Source organism: Chaetodon trifascialis, chromosome 11 (genome assembly GCF_039877785.1).
Source record: "Chaetodon trifascialis isolate fChaTrf1 chromosome 11, fChaTrf1.hap1, whole genome shotgun sequence".
NCBI lineage: Eukaryota > Metazoa > Chordata > Actinopteri > Chaetodontiformes > Chaetodontidae > Chaetodon > Chaetodon trifascialis.
The window spans coordinates 5,908,990-5,936,815 of record NC_092066.1 but is presented as its reverse complement, the minus strand read 5'-3'; the positions used below and the strand labels follow the sequence as shown (position 1 = coordinate 5,936,815).

General features: G+C 46.1%; 1 protein-coding gene across 2 annotated transcripts; it reads right to left on the bottom strand.

Moving 5' to 3' along the window:
* Window positions 1-9: 9 nt before the first annotated feature.
* On the bottom strand, window positions 10-26,622 carry zfyve9a (zinc finger, FYVE domain containing 9a). 2 transcript variants are annotated; one of them, XM_070973966.1, is made up of 19 exons: window positions 26,433-26,622; window positions 19,767-19,871; window positions 18,760-18,867; window positions 15,954-17,476; window positions 14,489-14,588; window positions 13,651-13,827; window positions 13,269-13,432; window positions 11,847-11,955; window positions 11,316-11,438; window positions 9,569-9,724; window positions 8,251-8,475; window positions 5,543-5,625; window positions 5,275-5,379; window positions 4,349-4,499; window positions 4,091-4,171; window positions 3,052-3,214; window positions 2,433-2,538; window positions 2,024-2,200; window positions 10-1,796 (listed from the first exon to the last, which is right to left on the bottom strand). In XM_070973966.1, the coding sequence occupies exons 3-19, from the start codon at window positions 18,827-18,829 to the stop codon at window positions 1,635-1,637; spliced, it is 3,675 nt and encodes a 1,224-aa protein (XP_070830067.1). In that variant the 5' UTR covers window positions 18,830-18,867; window positions 19,767-19,871; window positions 26,433-26,622; the 3' UTR covers window positions 10-1,634. The 2 variants fall into 2 exon arrangements, with proteins under 2 accessions (XP_070830067.1, XP_070830066.1); XM_070973965.1 differs by having other exon boundaries at window positions 11,826-11,955; window positions 26,433-26,554.
* Window positions 26,623-27,826: the final 1,204 nt, after the last annotated feature.

Sequence of the window (27,826 nt, the reverse complement as noted above, 5' to 3'; positions counted from 1 at the left end):
TTTTTCTTTAAATCAGCGGTCTACTGTAGGACGAAAGGGTTTTCCGAGTAAGTAACACGTAATCTTATTTCACAGCGCGTCAGTCAGAGTCCATGACGGCCACTTCAGTAACACTGCCTTTAACTGGGATCTCTGGAGGCTACAGGCGCAGAGTTATCGTGAAGCTGTAAAAATATGTACAACAGGTCAGTGTGTTTGTCCGTGAAGTAAAGCATCTGGTAGCTGATGAGTAAAGCTTAAGAAGTGAAGCCGAAATGTGTTTTTTTTTTTTTCTTCCTCTCTTGCTCGATGAATCGCTGCAGGCACTGAGCACCACGGTGCGAAAAATAAAAGACAATCACCACACAGACGCACCATCCGGCGGATGATCCGTAGGATAGGAGCCTCCCTCGTTTCAGAGCGTCCGTGCTACACAGAGGCCTTTGCAGATATTAGACTTCAGTGCTTCAGGACTCCCGGCTGCCACAGTGACACCGGGGCGACGGAGGACGAGGAGCCCGAGCAGCCGCATACAGCGTCTATGAGAAGCAGCCGCCCTCCGTGGAAGCATTCATGTTTTACTAAGTGGACTTTTTGACATTGAAAAAGACCCTTTGATGTCAAAGTGGAAACTGGTCTCTACAAACTGATCTGATGTCATGACAGTCTGCCTTCAGTCTGTATGGACAGGTCTCCATCAGGAGATCAAGTACTGCAGAACTGCTAAGTTTTGATTGTCATGTCTGGAAGTTCGGCCACTGAATGCGTCAAGTCCAACCCCGCCCCCCGTTTTTTCTCTGCGAAGCTGCTCGAGCTCAGTCAGGTTACGAGGAGACGGCTGGACGCCCTTTTCTGACTCCGGCCACAAATACTCAACTGGAGGGACATCTGGGGCTGGTGTCTTCAGACGGATTCGTCTGCTGCACACCACTGTTTACTTCTACACTATCTTACAGTAAGTAGGACTCATTTGCCGTGAATTCTGGGTAAATTAAGGCATTTCTGACCGAGCAGCCACATGCTCAGCTCCCTTCACTGACTCAAAAAATTGAATTCAAACACTACATGGAAAGATGACGTGCGTGTGGAGTTTAAATACAAAACCTTTCAGCAGCATCAAATCTCAGCGGGCAATTGAAAGCGATGACGTCATTTTCAAGGGGTCTCGAGAAACGAGCGATGGTTCGTGTGCGTCCGAATAAACTTCTATCACTTTGTAGAGATCAGTAGAGAGGGTCTGTTCTGCTGATCGCCATCAAAGATGACGCATCAGATCTACTTTGATTCCATGTTGTCTCAAAATAAAACATGGAAACTTTGAGGAGGGGGTTCGTACTTGTTATAGGCACCGTAACGCCGCGCTGGGGTCACACGGTGCGATCTCTGACGGTCACTTCCTGCTCGAGCACCTCCAATGAAGACCAGAGATCTAAGCAGCTGTCAGGTGAGGTTCACTGCGGGGGACAGACGACCCAGCTCGGAGCCTCCTCAGGCTCCTGGCGGCCTCGGGAGCAGAGCAGACGGCGGTTGGATGCATAGGTTCGACTTGAGGAATGCTACCCCGCCTGGCACGGCACAGTTTTCGGGCTCTCTTGAAGTGCAAACGGTTGGAGGGAGATGACTGGCTGTGGGATGACGTCAGAAGATGAAGGCTCCTACGAGATGATCTCCAGGATGTAGAAGACCAGCTCCATGACGACTGGGCCCTCGCTCAGCTGACACGCCCCGCCGTGGATGACGGGGATCAGAGCGCTGTCCAGGTCGCTCAGGTACTGAGGCAGGAGAGGCTGGCCGTTGCTCCCTGCCAGGTAACCCACCTGCAACAAGGCGTACAGGTGTTAGACGGGATCATCAGTCCTGTCAGCGTACAGGGGACCACGGGGTTAACTTTAAGACCGCTGGACTTCATATCAAGTGGAAAAAAGAGGATCAGACTGCTGTCAAAGTTGCGGATTTAATCAATTATTGATCTCTATCTTTAGCCTCCTGTGTATTTTCCCAGTTTCCCTTCGGTCCGATAAAGAAGACAACAATCTGAGCGTACCTGGTCGGAGTCCAGCGTGACCCTCAGTCCCAGTTTGGCCATCCCGTCCTCCTTCAGCAGCTTCAGGTGCGGACAGAGCGCCACGCAGAAAGCCCTCGCCACGTTCTCCGTCAGCCGGCTGTGGTCGGCCGGGTCGCTCAGGCCGTTGGGTTGATCTTCACTTTGGAGGAAAAACACCTGAGGGGATCCGAGAAGCACAAGAATATCTTAGATAACAGTACAAACCACGCACAAACATCTGACGCAGATCCAACAACAGGACCGGGGTCAGGGGGTCTACACATCAATCATGCAACGTGTCAATCACACGATTCTTGAACCTGAATTACTGGCAAACCAAACTTTGACACAGTATTGGTGCAAGCTGCACTGCATTCTGCTCACAGGTGACGCTCATAAGTTGCTGTACCTCCGTCCAGCGGATAACTTTGCCGTTGGCTTTGAACTCGGAGCCGTGGAAGATCTTGACGCTGGTGATGGACTCCATGGACTTCCCATCGATCGGACTGATGACGCTGAGTAACCAAACACACGGCACCACAGTGCTTGATGAGCAGAGGGTTTAGAGACAGAGCAGATGTAAAGCAGAGGGAGGAGGCGGCGAGCGCGACCTCACTACTTATTGAAGAGCTAAAAACTGCTGCACACAGTTAAATATGTAACTATCAGGACTCGGTTCACTCTGTGGTGTCGTGAGGGCTAAAACAGCGACTGTGTTCAGAATATTTTGCTAATTAAGTGAGAGAGTATCTGGTGAAAAGCCTCAATTATATTTAATAGTGAAAAGTCACATTTGAATTTGCAGATCTTATCTGACTGCTGTAAAATTGATTGCGCTGGTCTGTATCTCAACGACACGTCAAACCACATCATTCCACCCCGCTAAGATGTTCCTCCAGAGGGCTTCCCCGAGCATGCATAATGAGTTTTTATAGCAAAGCAGTAAATGCGGCGGTTGGGAAGCTATCAGTTCAATTGTCCGTAACGTAAATGCATCTCCTCCAGCTCCTCCTCTCCTCTCGCCTCACCCCTTGTTGAAGTTGTGGTCGTCCTCCGTCCACTGGATGTGGACCAGCTCCTGGTTCTCCTCCTGGTCGGCTTTACCGCACGTGATGGTGAAGTCCTTCATGTCCCTCAGGGCTTGCCGTAGGGAGTCCATGGTCTCAGCTGTGATCTGGATCATCACACCGTCTGAGGGTGGAGAAAAAAGATCTGTTATCCTGATCAGTGCTGAAACGAATATATTGTTATTCTTCTGATAATACTACTTTATAAGAGGAGGACAGAGGCCTGATGGAGAGCAGGCAGCACAAAGCTCAGCAGCACAGTCTGAAGGTGAACGCCCAACGTTAGAGTCCGTTATGATCAAAAATGTGAGGTCAGATTGACCTGTGAGCACCAAAATCTAAGCAGTTCATCCTCGAGGTGCTTCTCAGACACTGAGCTCAGACGTACATACTGCAGGAAGTGTAACTGGAGTGTGATCAGAGCAGGAACTGAAGGTCAGGTCATCTTAGAGCCTCAGCTGCACGTAATTTGACTCTGTATTTAAAGAACTCTTGAGAGCACCGACCTTAAGGAAGTACATCACTGAATAAGGGAGTAACACCTTCATCTTTGAGTTTTTGGACTGTTAGTTTGGGCTTTGTGATGGAACTGTGTGTGAAAAGCAATCAGCACAATAATAATGAATTAAATAACTGTCCTCTGCAGTTAATAGTGGATCACAGTATGTGTGATATGTACTTTTATAGATAAAGTACATCCTGATAGAGTCACTTTTCTAGAAAATCTAATGACAGACTGTTTATAGATAACACCAGCAGGTGGGGATGTCAGTGTTTTGGGTATTCGAGTGTATTAAATACTGCAATATTTCCAAGACATCCAGAAATCCCAACATGCCACAAATGTTTGACAGTTGGTAAGTTCATATCTTCAGCACTAATTGTGATTTTGTGCCAGAATGGGTAAATACTCTCGCGTGAGGAAGCTTCATACAAATATTCTCAAGTAATACTTGAGGATTTTTAGATCCAGCATGTAGTTTGTTGTCACAGTTCTCACCTTCCACGATGCTGGTCTTGGCTAAGAAGCCCGACGAGGCTTTCAAAGCACCGCTGAACACAAAGAAGCAGGCTCCAGTAACTGCGGAAAACACAGAGAGGGAAAAAAGAATCGAACGCCGACCGAGGTGAAATTATTTTCTGGCAAACAGACAAAGAGAAACAATAACAAGTCGGGAGGAGGATTTCTCCAGGCAGCGAGCCGGACACACAAACCAGACAGACAAGGAAGTGTGATGAGTGTGTTCTGTGCTGGCACCTTTGCGAGGCTGGTGATGGATGCTGATGGCCTGCGTCTGGTAGTTCCCGTCGTCGTTTTGGACGCACACCAGGTGGGAGTCGGCGCGGTCGTTGAAGCACGCCCCCATGGCCAGCACGTGTTCGTTGGACTTGTTCATGGCCTTCATCAGCTGCAAGGACAAATAATATCCATGTCTAATTAAGCTGCCCTTTGGGTGTGAGTGCTGAGGAGAATGGGCTTAACAGAGCCTGCCTGGTTAAGCCTAATTGCAGTGGGCTTGTGGGTCAAGTCCTCCAGTTAAATGGGATGGCGCGGAGATGACAGATTGCGAAAGAAGACGCTGACATGGTGGATATCAATAGTTGAAAGATCCCATGTATTAATTCGCCTAAATCCCCTGCCTCTGCGCCTCTTTGAAGCCGTCCTTTGCAAATCAGAAATAAAACTGAAAATCTGGAGGGCTTTAACCGCTCGCTGCGCTAAAGGCTCGCCTGCAAGCTGTTGAGAAACGGTCCCCACTTCACATTACGGGGTTCCCATCTGTTCCTGCTTCGGCAGCCAAACGCTACAACCGGCGCCGCTCTCTCCGCCGTGGCTTTCTCTCTCAGCCAAATGGCGCTTCGTGAGTATCACTTCTCCTGCTTTGGACATTCATTCACACCCTCGAGGCAGCGGCGTTACAGCCCACGCCTAATGCTCGGCCGCGGGGTCCCACACATCACCTACACGCAGTGAACATGTGTGACGTTCAGGCAGCTCGATGGGCGCCTCCTCCGCTGATGTCATTAGTTTGGTGGAGGGCTTCATTTTGCCCTCTCCACGTCTATAATCTGTGTTTATGCTTAAGAAAACGATAATGAATGAGTCAGCTGTCAGCCCATATAACCTCATGTGAGCAGCGCTGGAGCCGAACTGAGCCGCAGGTACGTGATGTCGACACTCACCTCACTGTAACGGTTGCTGGGGATCTTAATGCTCGTCTTCCTCACCTCCATGTCCACAACCAGACCTTTGACCACCGGCAGCGTGTACTGGTAGTTACGGAAGTCCTGCAACCGGGAAAAAGATGAGCAGTGTTACAGAAGAAGACACCCCACAGAATAAAAACAAATCAGCGCTCACAGGCCACACAAGTAAAATCCTTATTAGAATAGATCGAACTGGAAAATAAATAATACCCCAAAGACAGGAGGAGAAAAACAAAGCTCTTACTGCGAGCAGGTTCATGATGGTGTGCCCGGTCTCTCCGAAGAGGGGCTTTCTGAAGCGAACGCTGAACAGCGGACACGGATAAACTGCAAAAAACAAAATGTTCAGCCACTGATGAATGCACGACCAGCAAAATAATGAGAGTTTGGACATGATTTTAATAATCTGGGTGTAAAAATTGAAGAAATGTGGTCACAGAAAAGAACATTTTGATGTGTTTACGCTCCTTGTAGCTGTTACAGTCTTCCCTGTTTGATTTCAACGCGTGTTTCATCAGTCTTTTTTGGAGGTGAGGTGTTTCCAGGTTTTCATTAACTGCACAGCTTGTGTTTCCCGTGTTTTCCATCCTCTCCACTCAGAAATGCAAATGAGCTGAACACGAGACACCCCCCCCCCCCCACACACACACACAGTAAAGTGTGCCTGCAGTTAGGAGGAACGTTTCTAATCCACAAGTGAAGAATAAGGCTGCATTTTTCTCCAGCAACCAAAGCTCCTTAGATGACTATTTTTAGCCTTATCTCAGCAAACAGCTGGAAATAAGATCTCGCCACAAACTCTCATTAGCAATAAAAAAAACAATCTCAGCCTCAATCTGCGGTTCAGCGGGGATCCGAGCGCTGGCGAGCTGCTCGACCTTCTGCCAGTCGCTGCCTGAGGTGAGAGGTGCGAGCGTAGAGAACTACACTGTTTGTGTGGTGGATTAATTTCAAAGCGATGCAAACAATTTGTGTTGAAGAGCCTCGACTGTATGTGGCTTTGTTAATGTATTCTATCCGTGCTCGCTGGAAGCGGGCAAGAGGCTTAGCGGGGCCAGGCGGCGCTCCGTGCTGGCGGGTCTGGCGGCGGGAGAAGGGGATTTGGTGGAGAGGCGGCTCTCCGATAAAACCCCTCACAAGACGTCCTGGTGTGTGTGGGAAGCTGTGAGCGGGCTGGTGGGATGTCTACAGACTTCTCCTAACAACTGACATGCTAAGCTCTCCAGATCAATGTGGATCTGAATATCTTACCACAAGAAACCATCAAACCATCAGAGGACACCGGAGCTCTTTGCCCCCCCTTTTCAACACACTTAACTTTGTGGGGTTTGACTCCAAGGCTTCACAGAAACACGGAAACTTTGTTGATTGAAATACTAAAAAAAAAAGTCACAAATATCTAGATTATACAAAAGTTTCCAAGACTCTATAAACTCACACACCCTGCATATTAAATCTGGTCATACCTGGATGGATGAATGGGAAAGCTTTTGTAAATTACAATGGAGAGACATCAAGGTGGTGGATCGAACTGTTGGAGGATGTGTGGCTCACATTTAGCCAATCATTATCATTTATTTTGGGACTGTCAGAAACTTTTGTCCTACTGGTCTGATATTAATGATTGTCTGGAACACATATTTCAAATTACTGTTCCGTTGGACATCCGCTCAATGTACTTTGGTACCATGGCACTGCATACCCAATCAATAGCAGACAATTATTTAATGAAGATATTATTGATTGGAGGGAAGAAAGCTGAAACAAGGAAGTGGCTACGACCCACCGCACCAACACTGGAAGACTGGCAAAGAACTGTTCGTGAAATTTATATCATGGAGAGCCTGACATTCGCTTTCAAACTACAATCGGAGAAATTTAAGAAACGGTGGTCGACATGGATTCGATGTATAAGACCAAGGAGACCTGAACTGCTTTGAGTATGTTTGCGACGAGGTTTGAAATACCAGACTGCTAACTATTGGAAGAATGAGGAAGTGTGACATCCGTTGTTCTTATTTTGCATATTGTAAAATGAAAGCGAGAGTAATAGAGGGGAGAATGTATTTTGGTGTAGTTGTACAAATGGTGTGTGTGCCACATGTTTATTGTACATGTTTTGTTTTTTTGTGTGTAATTGTACTGAAAGGATTCTGTTTTTTCCCTGATTAAAAAAAAAAAAAAAAAATTACAGCAAATCCAACACAATCTGCTAATTAGCCTAAAATGTGAGGCTTCATCTTGCTGGTCACATCCAGCCCGACAGAGATTTGCCCCCATCGCAGTTAAAGCATGCACTTCCTGCTTTGGTCTCCTGCCGGCCCTGATAAACTCGCAGGTCAAAGCTTTGTGGTCGTGCGCAGTCGGCCAACAGAAACACTGATGCACACGTTATTAGTTTAGCCCGCTTTATTATTGTGCTTGGTGCAATAATACACTGGCACTACAAACTGCAACACAGCCCTCACAGACGTTTTACAGTTTGTGACTGTAGATCAATATTAATTTATATGACATCACATCCTTTTTAGGACTGCGAGCAGGGAGACTGCTGAGTGGCAGACTAATGTGACTGCCTCTGCACCAAAACAGATGTACACAAACTGGCATCAAATGCTCAGATTTGTTGTCTTGTATCAGTTTCTGAATCAGAATTTTTCAAATTTTTAATTCACGTACTTGCAGCTCGATCAGGAGACAAAAACAGGAAGTATGGACCAGGTGAGATTGACCAGTGCTGTTTCAAAGGTCAGAATTGACCTTTCACACTTGTTTTATGGGCTGATTTTGTTACTGTGTCTGTTTACATTGACTGTTTGCACATCTGACATTTTCTTTATGGATGATGAAAGCACATGAACTTTAAAATAACATTAAATCACATGATCAGGTGATACTTATTCCCCCATCCCAAATGACCACATGGTGTGAACCCCAGTCGGCCTGACTCACATCGGTACTCCGCGCCCAGCCGCAGCATGAGGCGGATGGGGAAGACCTTGGCCCACGGCGTTTCCCACTTCTGTATGAGGATGCCGAAGAGGTAGGGCGGGTTGGGCAGCAGCAGGTCCTGCAGCGACTGGAAGGAGGGGCTGATGTAGAGGAAGCCGCCGTGCTCTTTGCTGCCCAGGAAGCTCTGCGTGAAGAATGAGTGACTCAGGTGGCTCAGCACGTTGCCTTTAGGAGACAAGGAAGGAGGGGAGAGGACGAGAGGAGGAGAGAGGGAGGTTAGTGATACAGGAGATGTGAGGAGGAGAGGAGGGGTTGGTGAAATAGGAGAGGGGATGGCACAGCGGGGCAGTGGGGGAGGAGGCAGGGAGAGGAGAGGTGTAATATAATAGGAGTATGGAGAGGGGAAGTATGAAAAGCAGGGAATGATGCCAAGGAGACGGGAATGAAAATGAAGAGGGTGAAATGGATAAAGGATGAAAACGAACATACATGAGAAGCACAAGTGGAAAAAAAGACAGAAACCAGTTCTCAGAGTTCTCACGCTCTGAAAATATGAAAGGCAGAGGCTTTCAGTGTATTCCTGGGATTACTGTGTGGATAAGGAGCCTCGCTCAGTCTGTATGAAGTCATATAGCCGTGAATCAAAACATATCTTCCCTGTTCGCCCTGCAAACTCATATTACCCACAAAGGGTTCATGTTACTAATTATCTGTGGGAGGGATCAGTGCCTTTACACGCTGCATCACGCAATAACCCTAACGGCACGACAAAGCTCGGCGGCTCGGACTTGCTAGAGCCAGCACTTCTTCCCGAGACCTGACTGACGGCGAGTTAATCAGGAACGACACGCTGAATATGGCTCCCGTCCACCAGCCCGAAAGTGCTCCAGTGTGAATATGAAAAAGGAAACAGCCTGAGGGGAGCGAGCCGTCAAAGTCACCAGATATTAGTCGATTCTGCTCCGCAGCATACGGAGTTAAAAACGCCAGACAAGCGCGAGTGAGGTGTCACGCCTGGAGGGAGGCGACCTGACAGCGGGACGCTAATGTAAAAAGGCAGAGACACAGTTAGCAGCGGTCAGCAGTAACCTGGTTTCTAAATAAAGGACGACTTGGTGCACCTGTCATCTTTCCGGGGGAAAAAAGTAGAGCTGGAACATTTCCCCCAAACATGATACTACATTACTTTGGGGTTAGCTCATTTTTAACCGGACAGCACCTGACTGAGACAGGTGGACTCACCTGTGAGCCTCAAGACAGGACTACTAATGAGCTGCTATGTCCCCCAAGAGGCACCCATGGTGGAGGTGGTTCTTACCACTGAGGGCCTCCTGGTAGAGCTGCACAAAGTGGGTGAAGATGTCTTTAGGGATGGTCTTCTCGTCAGGCAGACACTGGAGCAGGACGACCACCTCCGCCTGGCCGACGGCGTGCATGCCCTTAGTCGTGACGTACCAACACTTCCTGTTCACGTCTGTGGGTTGAAAGAGCAGAAAAGTAGTCACATCAGTCAGGGAGGAGAAATGACACCAGGGCTATAAACGTTTCATAAGCTCCTTTCAAACACGCCCACTGTAAACATGATGTTTGTCTCACGTCTGAATAAACACTCGACTGTCATGTCTAACTACTTGCAAAACACTTGCAGCAGTCTCAGTTGACCGCCATCAGGCTGGCATGAAGGCGACACCAGCACAAACGTGCTCAAAGAAAAATTAAATGCACAGAACACAATAAAGTTACGACTCAAGCATCATCTTTTTTGCACAAAGAGCCTTAAAATTACCTCAAAGCAGAAAACACTGTGAATGAGCACATTTTAAGTTGAGAAAATGAGGATTTCATGTCAGATCAGTCCTTAAAAGTGACTATTTCCCCCCTTTGTGATGCCAAAAAGCTAAAAAAAAACAAAACAAAACAAAAAACACTACCCTCTAACTACTAAAGTAATAAAGTCTCTCCCTCCTTGTATAATTTACGTTTCATCCCTGCTGTGTGTGAATGAATATCCAGCATACAGCATGTGAGCTAAAGAGAATGAGTCCCAACTTAACGTCTTGTAATTCTATCCTTGTGCACTGTTGCTGATCGTACAATAGGCTGCAGACTTCTCTTATAACTGATTGAATTAATCCTAAAACATAGAGCGAGAAGTGAAGCGAGCATCCCTCGCGCTCTCGATGGTCATTAAGTGAGTAAATTAAGGTTTCAAGAGCTAAATACGTCTTAAAATGCAGACTGTGGGAGAACACACTTCATCCCTCGGATGATTATATGTTTCACCTCATCGCTGTTCTCAGCAGTGACATCAGGAGCACGAGATGCCAAACACTAAGCGAGCATTGTGACTCTTTAGTGCCATTGCTCATGTCAAGCTTTAACAGCCATTTATAGACCAGACTCCTCTGTCTGAACGACAAAAAGCCATTAATATAACAAACACCTGGAACGAGACACGTTACTGAATCTGCGCCTTTAAAACATCCACATGCATGAAATTCAAAAGTTATTTGACTACTCAATAATTCAGAAGACAAAAGCTTAATCAGGCCAATTAACATTTTACACTGTGTAAATATGTATTCTACCTTTTGCTCAGATCATCATGAAATCAAGTGGGTCCACACACTGATAAATTCCATCTCCTGAACAGCCTTCAATGGATTCTATAGTGAGGGACTGTTTTCAGTCATAAGGCCTTTAGACAGCACCTTTATTCTTACCAAAAATACTCTCAGTATTGAATCATCACTGTGTTTTATTTCTAATGTTTAAAGTGAATTGAGATACAGTATCTATAAAAATCGGACTTTTCAAGTTAATGTTCTATCCTCGAGGCTTTCAAAGTCTTTTAAGTGTCTCTTTTCTGTAAGGGAACAGAACGTCATTGTTCCTTAGGATTTCAATCTCGGGTCTATTTTATTAGGCTTGAACTCCGGATCATAACCACGCCACTGAATTCATTGTAATTTATGATCTAGTTCAGTCTCTCCTCACGTTCCACATTCTTAATTGGCCTTTGATTCATGGATTTGGTAGAAAAACACGCTGGCTGGGTAACTCACAGTTGACGAGCTTGACCATGGCGAGCAGGTTAGCGTTGAGTACGAAGACCAGGGGGTCTGGGCCTCCCTCCTCCAGCTGCTGCATGAGGACAATCTCTGAAGGCCTCTCCTCCACTGCATAGTCTGCAGGTGGGTTGTGGTGGAGCGGAAGAAGGAGAGGAGGGTGGAGGAAGGAGTCGAGGCAAAGTTAGATAAACGGGAGGGAACCAAGGATGAGAGAGGGTGGAGATGTCGGAGCGAGAATCAGGGAGAAGGTGAGGACGGTAAAGGAGTCACATGTGAGGTGAGAGAAGGACATAATGATCAGACCAAGTTAACAGTGAGAGACCCTCCCAGTTCTTTAAAACATCGTCAGTGCACTCCCACAAACAAATCCGCTCCTCCCCCCACTGGCAATGAGTGGTCGAAACATGAGCCGTGATACAAAGCACATGAAAAAAACACTTAACAAGCACAGAGACGGCAGCTGACGGAGCAATGAGGAGCAATGGTGAGGATGAGGGCAAGCACCTGTGATGTGGCCTCCCGTACCTCCTTTGACTCCGGTGGAGATGAGGATGGGAGGGAGCCCGTCCTCCGGGATCAGGCTGAGGGAGCTGCCCACGGGGCTGCCCACCGGGGCCACAGGGGTATGGACTGCCTGGGGGTGGAGAGGAGGGGCGGGGGTGTGGCGTTAGGTGTTATAACACACAGTGTAGTCATAGACTGGCAGCGTCCAAAAGGCTTTTTCATAGGTACACCTGCTGCTACAGCTAAGAAACCAATTACAAACCAGGTATTCATGGGAATTTCCAGGTTTAAAGATGTTCCACAAGAAGAAAAATACTCAGAATTGGTGTAATTAAAAGGGACACTCCAGGAATTTAGTATTAGATTTCCTTAAATCTGCATAAATGTATTTCAACAATGGGAAAAAAAACAAGAAAAAAATCTAAATAAATCACTTGGTGGATGGTGGAAGAGGTCGCTCGTAGTGACACATTCGTTGAGAATTATGACCTGACCCTGCAGTTAGCCTCTGTGGAGCTTTACGGCGTCTTTCAGCTCACTCTTTTATTTTAGGGTCCTCAACTTTACAGCTTTCAAGCTTCATCAACCCTGTCTGCAGCAGCAGCACGCAGCCGGTGAGTGACTAACGGGCCAGAGAGACCAAACTAGCCTGACTTCTAGCTCCTAGTACAACTGAAACACTGCATACAGATTGATAGCATCTCTTGCTTGATGATCCCTGCCCAGTGAGCTTCTTTCAAACTCCGTGCAAACACTGGGCTGTTTCAATATTTCTACTGGCCTGAACTGTTTGTTCTGTCATTGCTGCCTGTTGTCTCTTGTATTTGGTGCTAAACCCTGAAAACTGTTAGAAAAGCAGAGTTACAGCCCCTGTAGTATATCAAAGGTTCGCTGCTTTGCCACTGCTACTGGTGAACTTGAACCTGACGAACCTTTGGCAGTAAATCCAAATCCACGCATTACTGACTTCAGGCCGGTACGACTTTCATGGTGTCATGTGAAAGTCTGCTTTTTTACTCGAGTTCGGTCTGCATGGCATCATCGGGCCATATGAGATGAAGGCATTTAAACGCTTCAACAATCATTCTGTTCAACAGGCCATGAATCATCCTGACGACTGGCATTCAAGCCCAATGAATGAACAGCACGAGCTCAGAAACAACTGTGCTGGGCTGTTATTTGTTGTGAGGCGAACATTAACCTGTTTTCCTTTAAGTGTTTCAGTCGACTGGGACTCCTAATTCTGATTAAGCGGGAATGTTTCCTTTGAACTGTTTGCTGCCTGTTTATTGCAATCCGTGACCCCGCCAGTAAATCACCAAGAATCCCATAGAAAGAGTCCTTTGTGGCTTCCTTCGGCTAACTGAGGAGGAGCTAATGTGCCCATACAAGCTAACCTAATAGCATTTCTTCTCGTGTGAATGTTTTTCGTGCCAAGCCTACCTCAGAGGATTCAGACGTGGAGGATTTATTTGAATACGTGGAGATGGCCAGTGACTGCAAGGGGGCTGGGCTGGAGGTCGGAGGTTTGGGGGACTCTGCTGCGTCTCCGTTAGGTAGAACCCCATCAGCAAACCACACCCTCCTCTGTTCCCGTGTCAGGGACCCTAAAGGTGATACACCCATGCAAAATGAATGCCTTGATTAAACAGACACACACAGGCAAAGTGAAACCGAACAGTTCAGGACCGAAAACTGTACAAACCTTTATCAGGACCAGCAAAAAAACAACTTTTAAGTACTTTAAAGCAACGGGGACAGAATGTCATGCAAAAGGTGAAAAATAAAGAGCTAAGAGCATTTTTATTCTTGGTAAAGGTTGTACCCTCGTTGCCAGGCTGTTTCAGGACTCCCACGGGCACCATGACAGTAGGAGGGGGGGAGCTGAGCACCCCAGAGGCCTGGGCCTGCTGCAGAGGGGGGATGGTGGAGCAGTACTCCGCCGGGTTGTTGGGGTTTGGACTCTGGTTGCTTGCAGAGGCCGGCGTCTCCCATGATTGAGCTGACAGACACAGAACACGTCATGAGTGTAAGTTAGGAAAAATGTGTGTGCGTGGTCAACAGCTATACAGCCTGAAGAGAAGAAGCAGGGAAAATGTCTTTTAAGCAATCCATCATGGAATTCCTACACACTGTTACGTCTCCAGGAGAAATTACAGGAGCATCACAAGCACAGCTGTAGCTAATTTCCTTAATGAGGGCTCTGTTGCAATAAGTGGCCCAGTAAGCCACTCTAGTGAGCCAGCAGGCTCGCCTAAATGAAATGCAACCATAATTAATGTTAGTAATTGCACCTGTGCTTTACCTGCTATGACATGTCAAAATATCTGCTGTGAAAAAGGCCTATTTATACAGTAGCTGTGCCCCATTACCATACTACACCTCCTACTTAATGCTGTCAAGAAAGAGTGTCGAACAAGTCACAGGGGTGTAGGTTCAGCTTTGCCATAGTTCGAATGAAGCTTACAACCACCCATTTCAAGTAATCCTTCGTCGACCACTATATCAAACCTGTACTCATACCTCGCTTTCTCTTCATCTAATTGGCTAAAGTCCTTTCAAATGGAGCAGCATGCTCAGCTGCATCTATAAATGCCAAGCGTGGACATAAATGCAATGCCTAAGCTGCAAAGAACCAACTTTCTCCGTGCAGTGATGCTCACCACTCGTCAGAGCAGAGTGACAGGTGACGCAGACGCGAGCCTCCTTCCTGTCCATGTACACGAGCCTGCACTTCAGGCTGCAGCACGCCGCGCAGAACACCTTCAAAACACACAGCCACAGAGGAGGAAAGGCATCATTCGTACCACGTGCCAACAAGGGATGAGCGCACTGGATCAAAGACATTTCTCCAAAAGATTTTACGTTAACTGTGAAGGTGAAGAATTGAAAAAAGGTTGTGGAGAAGTGTGCAGCAAACACACCATTTTATGGATATTGATTTCATGTACTTTGCCAGCACTTCAACGAGCTGCAGCTGTGTGCAGGGCACTTTGCTTTCAATGGATTAGCACCTCCTTGCACATCATTATCCACTAACATGTATTTAGTGGGATATTAGACAGAGGGTGGAGGATCCTTTTAATTCAGAGCCTCGCAGCATCATTATACACTGGACTGTGGATCTACCAGTCTGGTGGTGGATGTACTGAGGATCCTGCTGTGTCTGTTGTTTACGGCCCTGGTGCCAGTGTCAGTATTGCTGCAGTGCCAGCTCCTCCCTGCTCAAGTGGCAGAGAGTGTGTTTGTTTACCACCATGGGAAATTAAGTAGCAGTCCGGTGATTTTCCAGTGCAGTGTCAGCGACCACATCTTCACTTTAAAGCACTGTGCGGACACCCCGCTGCATGTGTGGGTGGCCGCAATGCTTGAAAGCTACCTGCACACCCAGAGTTTATCTGCACAGAGAGGCCTAAAAAAGAAACTCCTCTATCAGAGCACTTGGTTTAATTTACCACAGAATCCAGCAAAGATTTTGGTAATCAATTAACTGCTCAGTCATAATTTATTTTTCCAAGCAAAAATGTCCAAAATGCTCTAATTCCAGCCTCTCAGCTGTGAGGATTTCTTGCTTCTCTTTGTCTGATCTCACAGTAAACTGAATGTCTTTTGGGTTTTGAAATGTTGGTTGGAGAAAACAAGTGATTTCACCCTGGGGTTGGGATTGTTCACAATTTTCTGACATTTGACAGATAAAGCAATTAATCAAGGAAATAATGTGAAGATCAGTCGATTATGAAAATAACCACTAGTTGCATCTTAACGTAAGAAACACAGGATGAAGGTCCCAGCTACGTCTCTAAAACACGTAATGGATAAATGTAAAAGACCTCCGTTCTGTCACACACATATTACGACTAGAGGTTGCTCCTATGTGATGTTTACTGAATTCCAGTTGTTTTCTGCTAATGTGCTTTGCAAGTTTAGCGCTCCCTAAACCTGTCTTGAAAGGCCAACATCATTTGGCAATTCAGTCAATTGTTATGGGATTTGAAATATAACACCAATAAATAACCACACAACAGATTTGGCTGAGAAATGCCTGGCACATTGCTGTCATCATTGTTTTTGTGTTAGTGTTTTTTAGCTTAGATTTCCACCTAAAAGCAGCTCGAGCACTCCACTGACCTTGCCACAGGCCCTGCAGTGGTGCCTCCTCTTGGTGAAGGTGAACTTGACATCACATTTCATACAGATGGGGGCCTGGGAGTCAGGTACCCACACAGGGGCGACCTCTCCCAGCGAGCTGGCAGCTTTCCTGCACAGAGCGCCCTGTTGGCCCGCCTGGAGGTCATTGTCTGGGCTCTCCGAGGGCATCAAGAGAGGAGAGTGGACTAGGCTGTCTCCGTTCACCCCGACTGCACTCTGATCAGTCCCGCTGAGCGTAGTTTCAGAGGGCGTGCCTCTCCGACTCTGGCTCTCCTGGTTTTTATTTTTGCTGATGGCGGCCTGCCCGAGCTGATTTTGGACCTGGCCTGACAGCGGCTGTGGGATCTGGAGCTTCAGGCTGACCGGCTGCTTTGGTCGTGCCCCTCCATAGGGGACGCTGACCGGCTGCAGCCGATTGTTGAGTTTTGGTTGGATGATACCTGACCCCACAGCTCCTCCATCACCATTCTCCTGCTTACTTTCCTCCATTTCTTTCTCCTCAGTGACAGAGTCCTCTTTAGAGGGAACAGGAGAGGGAGAAAAACCCTCCTCCTCCTCCTCTTTCTCTTCTGTCTCCTTAAGCTTGAAATTGCTGCTGCTGTCCTGTTCCAAACCATTGGGAAGGCTTGTTATTCTGAGGTGTTCATCAATCTGTCCTTCTGGACCAAATCTCTTCTCCTCCTCCACCACTTCAACCCTGTCAAGGAGAGACACACCATTCTCCTCCACCTCACAGCCAGCCTGAATGTCTCTCTCCCTGATCAGGAGACTTTCTATCTGCTCCTCCTTCGAATTTGCGGTTTGTTTTTCTTGACCATTGTCCTGAAAAACAGGGGTGATGACCTCCTCTTCCTCACCTTCTCCATTTTGTGTTGCTGGTTCAACATTTGGATGAGTTTTGGGAGACAGAGTTTCTTCCTGTACTAATCCAACATCAAAGGTGAAGTGAGTGTGACTGACAGTGGAGCTTCCTCCTCCTCCTCCTCCTCCTCCTCCTCCTCCTCCTCCTCCTCCTCCTCCTCCTCCTCCTCCTCCTCCTGCTGAGGCGGCTCTCTCCTCCTGATGAGGTTGAGCCTCCTGATCAGAAGCAATGGGCTGGTTATCTGGAAGAGAACTTATCTCCTTGCTGAGCCCATCTAGCTGTGGGCTTGCAGGGCTGGCAGGGCAGCCGTTCTCCACAGCAGTGCAGGCCGTCACAGGGGGCGGCGAGAGGTCGTCTGTGCCCACCAGTTTGCCGATGTTGGGCTGGGGGAGGGGTGGGCTGTGAACGTCTGCCGGCCTCTCCTCTACCCAGGATGGAGGTTCGGGACCGGGGTGTCTTTTAGGGTCGGCCCCCGGGGAGGCGCTGGAGGTGGAGTCAGGGAGGGTCTTGAAGGGCAGCGGACTCTCCCGGGGGCTGAGGTCTGTGTGGGCCAGGGCGGGGTTCAGAGAGAGCAGGTGGGCTGGAGGGGCCAGGATCTGGGTCCACTTGGCATCTGAGAGAATGGGATTGTCTGTCTCATCTGGCAAAGGAAGAAGAAGGAAAACATATTTCTGTATTTATCATAAAGCCTTTAGTCTTTACACGACGAGTTATCAATTGAGCCAATAGTGGCTTTGCTGCAGCACATATAGTTTGATCTCTATCTTGAAAAAGTCGCCTTTCGGCCTCATTTTCTGCATGGCTTGCAGGTTTCGGGTCACACTGAAGACGTGAAACAGAGAATAAGAAGAAGTGGCTACCGGCAAAGAGATCATGACCCTATAACAGCGTGACAGGAAGCCTAAAACGAAGCGCCACAGAGAGCTAACACAAAGATACACACTCCCAGGTGATCGAAAGAGCTAAAAATGGGAGGAACAAACCAGGGGACAAATTGAGAAATGAGGTTGGCATGGAGTGGGAAATTAGCGTGTGGATGGACTGGGAAATTCTGAGAAAGTGGGCCAAACGGCTCGGCCACCCCTGGGAGCCATCAGTCAAGCTGACACATGAATGCTGTGTAATTCGGGTGGAAATTGGTATAATATTTATTCAAAACGACTTTCTCACACAGCCGTGTCAGCTACTGTACAGAGCTCCTCCCTCCATTGGAATTCATGCTAAGCTGTTTTAGTATGTGCTGTGCTGGGTTCAACCACACACACAGACACACACACACACACACACATTCACTCACACAGAGTTAATCTGCCAAGCTGGATCTCTGGCAGAGGACACACAGATAATCACTCACAGCCAAAACACACACAGAGCTCACAGTACCATAGAAATACGCTGTGTGTGGAGGAGTGGCATTTTTCTGGAGGTCATCTGACATAAATCCAGAAAAAGAGCCGTCTTCCTCTGTTACGCGCAGACTGTTTGTTCTGGAGTCTGCAGATGCACAGCTCAGTAATGCAGTGTTTACTTCACCATAATCACCATAAATAAACTTAGTGGAACCGCGGCTGCGAACTGGCCCTAACACAATTTCTTACCTTAATGTGAGCATTAAGTGTGAAGTAAAAAAAGACAAGCCTCGTCTTGCGCCAAAAACACAGTTTCACACGAGCTCCAGGGAAATGGATAAACCAATTAGTCCTATTCCCTCTGTGCACACCCTCAATCACCACCTGTAAATCTTACTCAAACTCACTGGGCGGTGACACCTTGATGATTTACTCCTGGGTTACATAACTGTATCCTAACCACAACACAACTCCACTAAAACTTGTCCCACGGCTGCACCTTGTCTCATCTGTCTTCTCTCAAGCACAGTGACTCACGGTTTGTCCCTGTCTGGTCTCTAAGGCGGCAGCTCACCTTCGTTCTGCTCAAACTCGTCCAGCACCTTGTCCAGGTTGAAGGCCTCGGCCTGGAAGTAATTCTCCATGGGTCAGGAAGCTCCACCCTGCCGACGGCCGCGTGAACCTGGAAGCAGGATGAGCGTGTCCTTAACACCCAGTCCACTCACATTTCCAAACGACCGCGGCCTGAACCGTGTCTCCTTTTCCTATCTTTGTCCTCTGCTCACTGTAATATAATTTGTTGAAGAAGAAATATCCCCCCTGACTCTCTTTCGCTCTTACTTCTCATTTCCCTCCCATGCAGTCCTCTCTTTTGTGTTCACTCGAGGGTCACAGAGATAATGAAAGGGAAGCGTGGGTACGGGTAAGATGGGTCGAAAAGTCAAATTCTCTACATACTAAGGAAAGGTGTTCCTGTGCTTCTTAAGCTTTCTTCTTAAACTGAAAATGTACAGGACCGTCCTTTACAAAAAGAGATTCAAAAATTTGCTTCAGCAAAACTTAATAGATAAATGATTACTTTCGTTATTACCAATTAATCGTTTGGTCAGTGAAAAATGCTCAAAAAGGTTTCCTAAAGCTCAAGGTGACTTCTTTCTTTGACTCACTAACAGTTAAAAACCTCAAATATTCAATTCACAGTGTTTTCAAACAGAGAAAAAGAGCAAATCTTCACATTTAAGAAGCTGGAAGTACAGTCAGTATAGAATATTTGGCCTGTACATGTTATCGTACACACTTTCTCATATTCTTCTGGCTCTTATACTGACAGCTGTTGACATTTCTCAACGTGAGACTCCTGACGACAGCATGCAGGTCGTATCATAAGCTAAATTTACAACTCAACTTTACACTCTGTACATCTGTGCAAAGCCAAGCATTCGAGGCCTGCATGCTTTGTAGGTTATCCAGGCATTGTGAACTTTATCGTGATGAATTGTTTCTTTCATAGCTTGGAAATGGTCAAAGCTCTGGATGTACTTTCAGCCTTGATATAACGCTCCTCTGTCCATCAGTACTCACCTGCACAGAGGTCCTCCTCAGCGGTCCCAGGCGGTGTTTATTTCTCAGCGGGATTCCCTCTCAGTTCTCGCTTCACCCAGTCTGGCAAGCGCCCAGCGCCCACACCTTAGACATAAAAGGGAAACACCACTCAGTAAAGAGCTGCAGCTCAACCCGTGTGGCAAAGCATGCTGCCGTTTTCACTGGGAGGTGACACAATGAGTGTGATTACAGCACAAAACCGTGAACTTCCCGCATGCTTACAGCACCTGAACTTTACATTACTGAAAAGCAAAGACAGCTCAGTGCTGAGGAGAGGAATCACGCCCAAGGTCAATGTCTCCACCCGTCATGCTGATGATGAATCACAACAAAAAGTGTGGGACACGAGTTCATGAACAACGCCTTCAACTGATCATACAGTACAGCATCTATCGCATCGCATGTATTGCACATTGTTCTACATGGTGAGCCATTATCCATCCAAGAGCGACAAGGCAATCAGAGGCATGAATGGAAAACAGCTGAAGCCTGAATCACTGCGCACTAAACCTGCCCAGTCTGTCCTTGCTGATGAGGAGACCTTGGAGTGATGATGTGATGGTGTGGGGCATGAGGAGGCGTGTCTATGTGTGATGTGTGTGTGCGTGTATATGGCTGCGAATGAGTAACAGTCAGGCTGAACTTCAGGGTCATTCTCATAAGGACGAGAGCGACCAGGGATTACACCAGAGACCAGATATTCCGCAGAGCGAAGGCCTCGGAGAAAGGAGCAGAGTCAACACATTTTCCGCTTAGTTTAAGGTGCAAGCGTGGGCGTGATGTCAGCACAAAACAGCGACGGCACAGGACAGGAGTGTGTACACATGTAGTGTGTGCCGTGGGTCGAACCACTCCTGCCACACCAGGAGGCAAAAATGCAAACCGACCGCACAGACTACGAAAAGGCTTCTCTGAATTAATAAAATCCCCAAAATGAATAATCCATCAGTGAGTGAAACAAAGAAATGGTGATTTAATTGGAGCATGTGACAAACCTCCAGACGGAGCATGATGGCTCAGTTTAGACACGACACTCGCCTCGTGACGTCAACGCTCAATCAATGCAAGGATCAACCCTACTTACATAGAACTATGTCATACAGTATAGCAGGTAACAATGATTTAATCTACTGCCACTTCATGAAACCTCATTGCTCTACTCATTATCGCATAAACAGACTGACACAGGACCAAATCTAAACTGCAGCCATTGATGACGTGATGTGGTGAAGCATGACCACTTCTGTCCAGTGTTGGGCGAGTCCCACGGACAAAACCGATGTGTGTGAGGTGATCCAGTTTGAGTAAATGACTTTCACATAACCTGAACCGACAGCTCAATGGGAACAGCTTCTCAGCACCAGAGTTTAACCTCGTCCAACCTTTTAGTCCAGCAGAGAGGTTTTCCCCTCCGCTGAATGAAAGGCTTCATAAATTGTCTCGCACCAGCGGAGTGTGGGACAGCGTACACAAAAAACAAACACAAACATGAATAAACACACACAGACAGACACACGCGCCTCCGTCAGGACGAGAGCCCGTCCCTGATTAAGATTTAATTACTCTGCAGAGGCATTAAATAATGCATCTTTAGTCAAAGTGCGTGACGGAGTTGTATTTTTAGACATGTAAACTTGGGGAGATGCTTTAAAAGAGACATATGTGCATGAGAGTGAGTCATTCGGAGAGCCTGTTGGACTGAAGGAAAATGGTCCTGCAGCTACGTGAGCTTAAGAAAACACACTCCAACTCTTCAACTAATGACTGATCAAAAAAACGACACAATCACAGGAGGTGTGGCCTGAAGTAAAACACGATGATCGACACTATGGAGCTCGACCTGGCAGCTATTCAAACTATCAAAATATCAAAAAATAAACATCATCTTTCTTTTTATCAGGTCAAAACTTCAACGTGTCCAATTCTTTTGACAGAATTCCTGCAGAACTTAGGACAGTCCGCTCATCCTCATGTGTACTTTGTGTTTAGCACTAATTAGCCTGCTGTTAGCATGCTTACACTCTAAACTTTGGTGATGAGCATGGTCAACATTATACCTTAATACCATCAGCATGTCATTATTGTCGATTAAGAAATTGTTCGGTGGATAAAATGTCACAAAATAGTCAAACAGCCAAAGATATTCAGTTTAAACTCCTCACAGCCTGATGCAGGGGGTTTGATCATTATCAGAAATGTACGAAAAATGCCAAAGCATAAATGTGGGTATTTTATAAACGGGTGGAAAAGCGTGACCCATAATGTGAAAACATGAATGAAAACCAAACCAGGGTCTCTATTCTATTTTTAAATCAAGCGAACAGCAGTTGATCCCCAGTCGCTACAGCCATGCTCCAGCCTCCAGCCTGAGCCAGACATGCTAATAATGAAATGGCCTAACGGACTACTAACACGATGAACTATGCCTGACTGGACATCCCGGCATGGCGGCAAAATGAAGTAAGACAAGGGCATAAACAGTGAGGACGCCGGGACAAACTAGAACACTGAAACAGTTCATTAAGTCTTCGCTGTCAGAACAAGACTGTGTTTCCTGGACTGTTTCCTGTGAGGGAGGCTGCACTCACTTCCTCAACAATCAGGTGGAAATCCCTTACAATCATTAATTATCTACAGAAAATTACAAAATTCTGCATCTGGTTCAGTTGAATAATTGAATATTTTTGGATGTTTTCTTTGAAGAGTTTCTTGTTTCCTTTGATTTCTAATCATTTTCTGACGTGCACTTCTTGTATAAGGATGGTGTTTTCAGTTACGCTCACACACCACCGCCCGGTGTTCTATCACATTTTGGCAACGGGCCATTTTCACATCGTACATTTTGATAAGTCGCAGCAAGGAAACGACGGGTGTAATATCCTCAGTGATGGCGTAACAGCATTTGAGTGCACCATTTCCAGGACTCTGGGAGTATGCAGCTGCCTCCCTGCCATGGCTCCCTTAAATAGCCTTCATTAATGTTAACAATCCCACCTGTGCTTCCCTGTCTGTGACCAGTGAAAATATCTCCGACATGTATGAAGCCATTCAAGAATAAAATGTTCTTAAATGCGGCCAAATTCAGAGATGTCTGAGAGTTCTTCTTCAGATTAAGAATAAATGTCCTGCATAAATGTTCCTAAGTGTTCAGGCTTGGTATTTAAGAGTTTAAATATTTTGTGCTCTCTTAAGTATTTAAGAGGAAGTACCACAACCCGGTGGAGAGATGCCAGCTGGTGGCATCCAAACACAAAGTCCACACACTTGGCAGCAAAGACAAGATGCAAATAAAGGATATAAAGTGGGAGACGAACAGCTTCAGGTCATCAAGTTCCTGCTTAAGCATAAGATTTATCCTTTCATTTTACGATCTGCGCCATTTTATTCAATAAAAACACAACATATGTGTGACAGAACGAGCTCAGCTCAAAGTCCACTTTGTCTTATCTTTCAATCATATTTCACAGATCGGGCGTTTTGACGTGGTGAAGACCATGTGATGAGGCTGAAAGCAAGCAGCTACAAACTGGGACTTACAGTAGGTTAAGATTACTACTTCACTTCAAAACTACTTCATTTTATACAAATAATGTTGCGGCTAACATTTCTGAGGAGCAGTGAGCATCACGGGCAAATACACCTTAAAATAAGAGAATTCCTTGCTTGCTTCAACATACTGAAGCGTGTGTGGAGGAAGGATTAATCACATCAAGCTGTGAATGAAACTATAACGAATGGTGCGATGCAGCCCTCATGCATCACCTTTGGAAGCCTACTATTGGCTGATTTGGTATATCAGGGAGGGTGCTTGGGTCGGCATCACTGTACTCTGACAACAGTTTTATGAAGTGTTCCTGAGCCCATGCAGTAACATCCTTCATCCAATCATGTGTTCACAAAGCGGTGAACCTCGCTCCATCCTCGCTCATGAACGTCTGTGCCTTTCCAGGATGCCCCTTTCATACCCTATTATGATCTATCACCTGTCACCAATCAACCTGTTTACCTGTGGAACGTTCCAAAAGGTGTTTTTGGAGTATTAAAAACTTTCACAGTCTTCAGCTGTTTCAGAGTAAGAATAGGAAGAATTCAGAATCAGCAGATATTTACAAAAATCAATGAAGCTGACGAGGGAAAACATTAAATATATTGTTTTTGTACCATTTTCAATTGAGTATATGACAGAAAGGATCAGCAAATGATCACATTCTGTTTTATTTACATTTTACGCAGCACCTTAACTTTTTTGGACTATGGGTTGGAAAACAGAGCATTTGGGAAACGTGCTCACTATTGTTTTGTATCATGAGAGCACAACAAAAGTTTGATTACGTTTGGTTTGTCTTTTAGCACCTTTATGCTAAGAACTTTTTCACTTCACGTCACATAAAACAAGCAACTTGAATTTTCTTGGGCTCTGGGAAATTACAAACTTACAAATGTTCCACTGCTTTCTGAGACTTTACAGACAAAATGTTTAGTCAAGAGGAGACAAAAAAAAAAAGACATGAAAAATGACTTATAGCTGCGTGGCCCACTGGGGGTTTGGATAAGGAGAAATCCTCATTATCTGTGAGTTCTCTTCATGGACGGGCTGAGTTTCCGGACTGTTCCTTTTCTTTCTGGTGCCACAAACTTCCGAGGGCTGCGAGCTCACATCCTGATAAACACCATTTTTAGATCCGCACCGCCGCGCCGCAGACGCCGTCGACTCAGGATGAACACGGGAAACCTCAAATGATCACTTCCTCTCTTTAAGAATGGACTGACATCACTTTCTAACAACACGATCGCATGACTGAGTGACACATTATTGTGTAATGTTCAACGCCCTGACTGCGAGTACACTGGGAGTTTTCCTACATCCTCCACTGAGTGTTTTACTTTTTTATTATGGTAATTTCCAAGCGCTGCAGGAGATCTACGAAATAAAAGCAAACCATATAAAAGAAAATCACGCCACAGGTTCGTATCCTCCAAAAGGCCTCACTTCCTCAAAAAACAGATCATTTCTTTGACAAGGGGTCGAAAAGGTAAATCTGTTGAGATGTGAAGAAGGAAAGGTAAAGAAGAGAGTAGCTGTCCTCCTCTTACAAAGAGCTGCTCTGCTTCAAAGCAAGTGTCAAAAGCTATTATGATCTTCTTTTCTCCCTTATGTTTTGATCTACATTTAACCACCACGAGACAGGAAAAAAAAAAAAAAAAACAGCAAACGGAGACAGGCTGCTGGGCTGCCATCCGGGAGAGACTAATACTTTCTGAAAGCATACAGTAACCTACATCAGGGAAGTATCTGCACACATGAGAGCCCGTCTTTGCATGGAAGCCTGCTGGATCACTCCGCTCAATCGAACCCCCCGGGCTTTAATACCACTTGAAGATGTAGTAAGATATCATATTCCCCTGCTACAGGTAAAAAAAAAAAACCCTGATCACATGTCCTGTATATGTTTCACATCCAGCATGCACAATCAGATGAAGCTGGAGAGACGCCAAGTGAGACCAAAGAGGAAGATGATGTGATGAAGCCTTTACAGTCACTGGTTTGCGGTGGACAACACACTTTATTATCATCTGATCTGGATCCCTCTTCAGTGACACATTCAGATTCCTCTCTGGTGATGACTATTCAAGGTGGCACTGGGATGGGCCCACCGCTTCACAAATCCACCTCCACAGCCTGACTAAGGCCCTCAGACCAAAGGATGAGGTCAACAGAAGACATGCCACCAACCAACCTCCCCAGACCAACTCTCAAAGGCAGACAGATGACCATTAGCTTGGATTATGCAACCATAAGTGGCACTGTGGCTGTGCCTGCTGCCTGCAGGCCAAACACAGGCTCAGATGGTAAATATTATTCACAGGTAGACTGGGTAAACACATGGAAAACTGCCCCGTGTTATTAAACGCAGGGGTTTAAACCTGAACAGCTAAAGAAAATCAAAAAACAGTGTGCAGCAGAACTTGGGTACTGTTAGCTGCTAGCTGAATTCAACGTCCACACCAAAATGAGCCAGAGGCCCACGAGTAAGTTTCCAAAACAGTTATGCCCGAGTAGACTGAACAACACGGTAAATATTTAAAATATGGAGGCTAAATAATACAGCCGTGTGGCAGCATGCTGTACCAGGGGGAATGAAGTAGCTAGTATTTGCTCCAACGGTTCAGCGGGTAGTCGTGCGCCGAGTGACGGCAGCGACTCGCTGCTGTGACGGACAGTCGTACCGCCGCTGACTCGGTGGGCGTTTGTAGCCAACGGCCAGTTTTAGCGGTGATGCGGGAATTTAAAAGCTTCCCTCCGGAGGTTAACTCAGTCCGTTTGTCATCGTCACGGACAATATTTCGCCTCCCGCCGCACTGCTGGTGTTTTTTGTTTTTTTTTAAGAATGTGAAGCAACGGCTCGTAGTGCGAAGGGGAACGTGAACGTGTTGTGTAACGTTAATTGACGTAAAATAGTGTTACCGTAACAGCACCTTGTCGGTGTTCCTGGCCGTTAAGCTAGCTAAACAGACCGTAAAATACCACAACACCCATCCACGCTGACTTCGCCTTAGTTAACACTTGCCGTTGCAATGGCGGGTTGTAACGCTGGAGCGGCAACAGACCTGTGAAATGTCAGGAAAACAAATTCAGTTACTTACCGGAGGCATCCTCATCTTTACGTCGAGTCCCGCGGAGCCCCCCCCCCCCCCGTCAGTGTCCGTCATACATAATCGCCTTTGAAAGCTATTTTCGGGTATCCTCGTGTCGACCCTCCGCTGCCTGCTCAACTCAAACAGCCCAAGTCGGAAAGTACAGCCTGTAGTCTACCGTAGTTGTGCGACAGCACTCAAGGATCCCTCCCCCAAGGTTTAATATTGGGAAAATAAGGAGCAACGTCAAGTCAACCAGAATGCAAATCTAATACTTCCGGTTATGCATTCCAAAATTAAATTCCTATTTGTGAAAGTGCAGCAACAATATGAATTTATGTGTTATTACGGTTACTCTTGTACTCAAAAGCTTACTTAAATTCCCGCCTTCTCTCAAAATGTGTTTAGTTTATTGTTGCTTCACTTGGATTTTTGACCTTTACTGTGCAGAAAGATGTATGTGCAGAGTTTGACACTATGGTTGTTTTTACATTCATCTGCTTCAAGGTGAAAGTCTCTTGTGCTCACCTTAAATCTGAGTTTAAGACAGGAAGTACAAGATGATTTTGTGACATAACAGCTAATAGTTTGGTGGCCAGTTGTCCCCTGGTATGGTCTGTATCTTACACAGGTGTGATGTGGAACCTCCGGTGCACATAGACTGAAAATGGACTTGTCAGTGGAGTAGGAGGCCTCTTGTGTCCAGTAGTTAAAGTCTGAAAATGAACAATGTTTGCACTTTCATAGATTCTGTATTCACACAGGGATAATGACTAGATGTAATTTTAATAACTCATAACTAGGTATTTGAACATTTTTGTGCAAAAAAAAAAAAAAAAAGCATCAGACACTAACTACTATATTTTTATGTCTTAAACATGTAATGTAATGTAAAATTGTTAATAATATATAATATTAATAATGTAATATTATTAGAAAAAAATGTTCTTCAACTATCAAAAGTGAAAGTAGCTATGCAGCCAGTATACCGTATATTAACAGTCTGTTTCATTAGTGGATTTTTATTGCTGGTGCAAAAGTACAATAGTTCCCTCTAACATGGTGAAATACAGGTATAGAGTAGCATAAAATTGAACGCAAATACTTCATAATTGTATACAAGCACAGTACTATCATAAATGCAGCCTGTTTCCCGCATTCCACATGCAATATTTAATCAATCATCCCTTCCATTCATCCATTCTTAAACAATATTGCTCATGAGCTCTTATTTTCAAAGCGACTTCGCATCGTTTCCGGTTTTGATGCGGCTGTCACTGTCTGACTTGCCGCAGCTGTGGAGCGGCTCAGCTCATCCAGCTCCTGTGCTGCGGTCCAGCCGCAGCAGCAGCAGTAGCAGCAGGGACATTTTGGCTCAAACGGGGCTGAAGGTGGTGTGCTTG

Excerpts from the sequence above, each read along its gene's own strand:
- zfyve9a (XM_070973965.1), bottom strand. The coding sequence starts at position 18,829 with ATGGAGAATTACTTCCAGGCCGAGGCCTTCAACCTGGACAAGGTGCTG. Across the intron at positions 14,589-15,953 it reads ACTGCAGGGCCTGTGGCAAG|GTGTTCTGCGCGGCGTGCTG; the intron begins GTCAGTGGAGTG and ends TGTGTTTTGAAG. Across the intron at positions 11,439-11,825 it reads TACGGGAGGCCACATCACAG|ACTATGCAGTGGAGGAGAGG; the intron begins GTGCTTGCCCTC and ends ACCCACCTGCAG.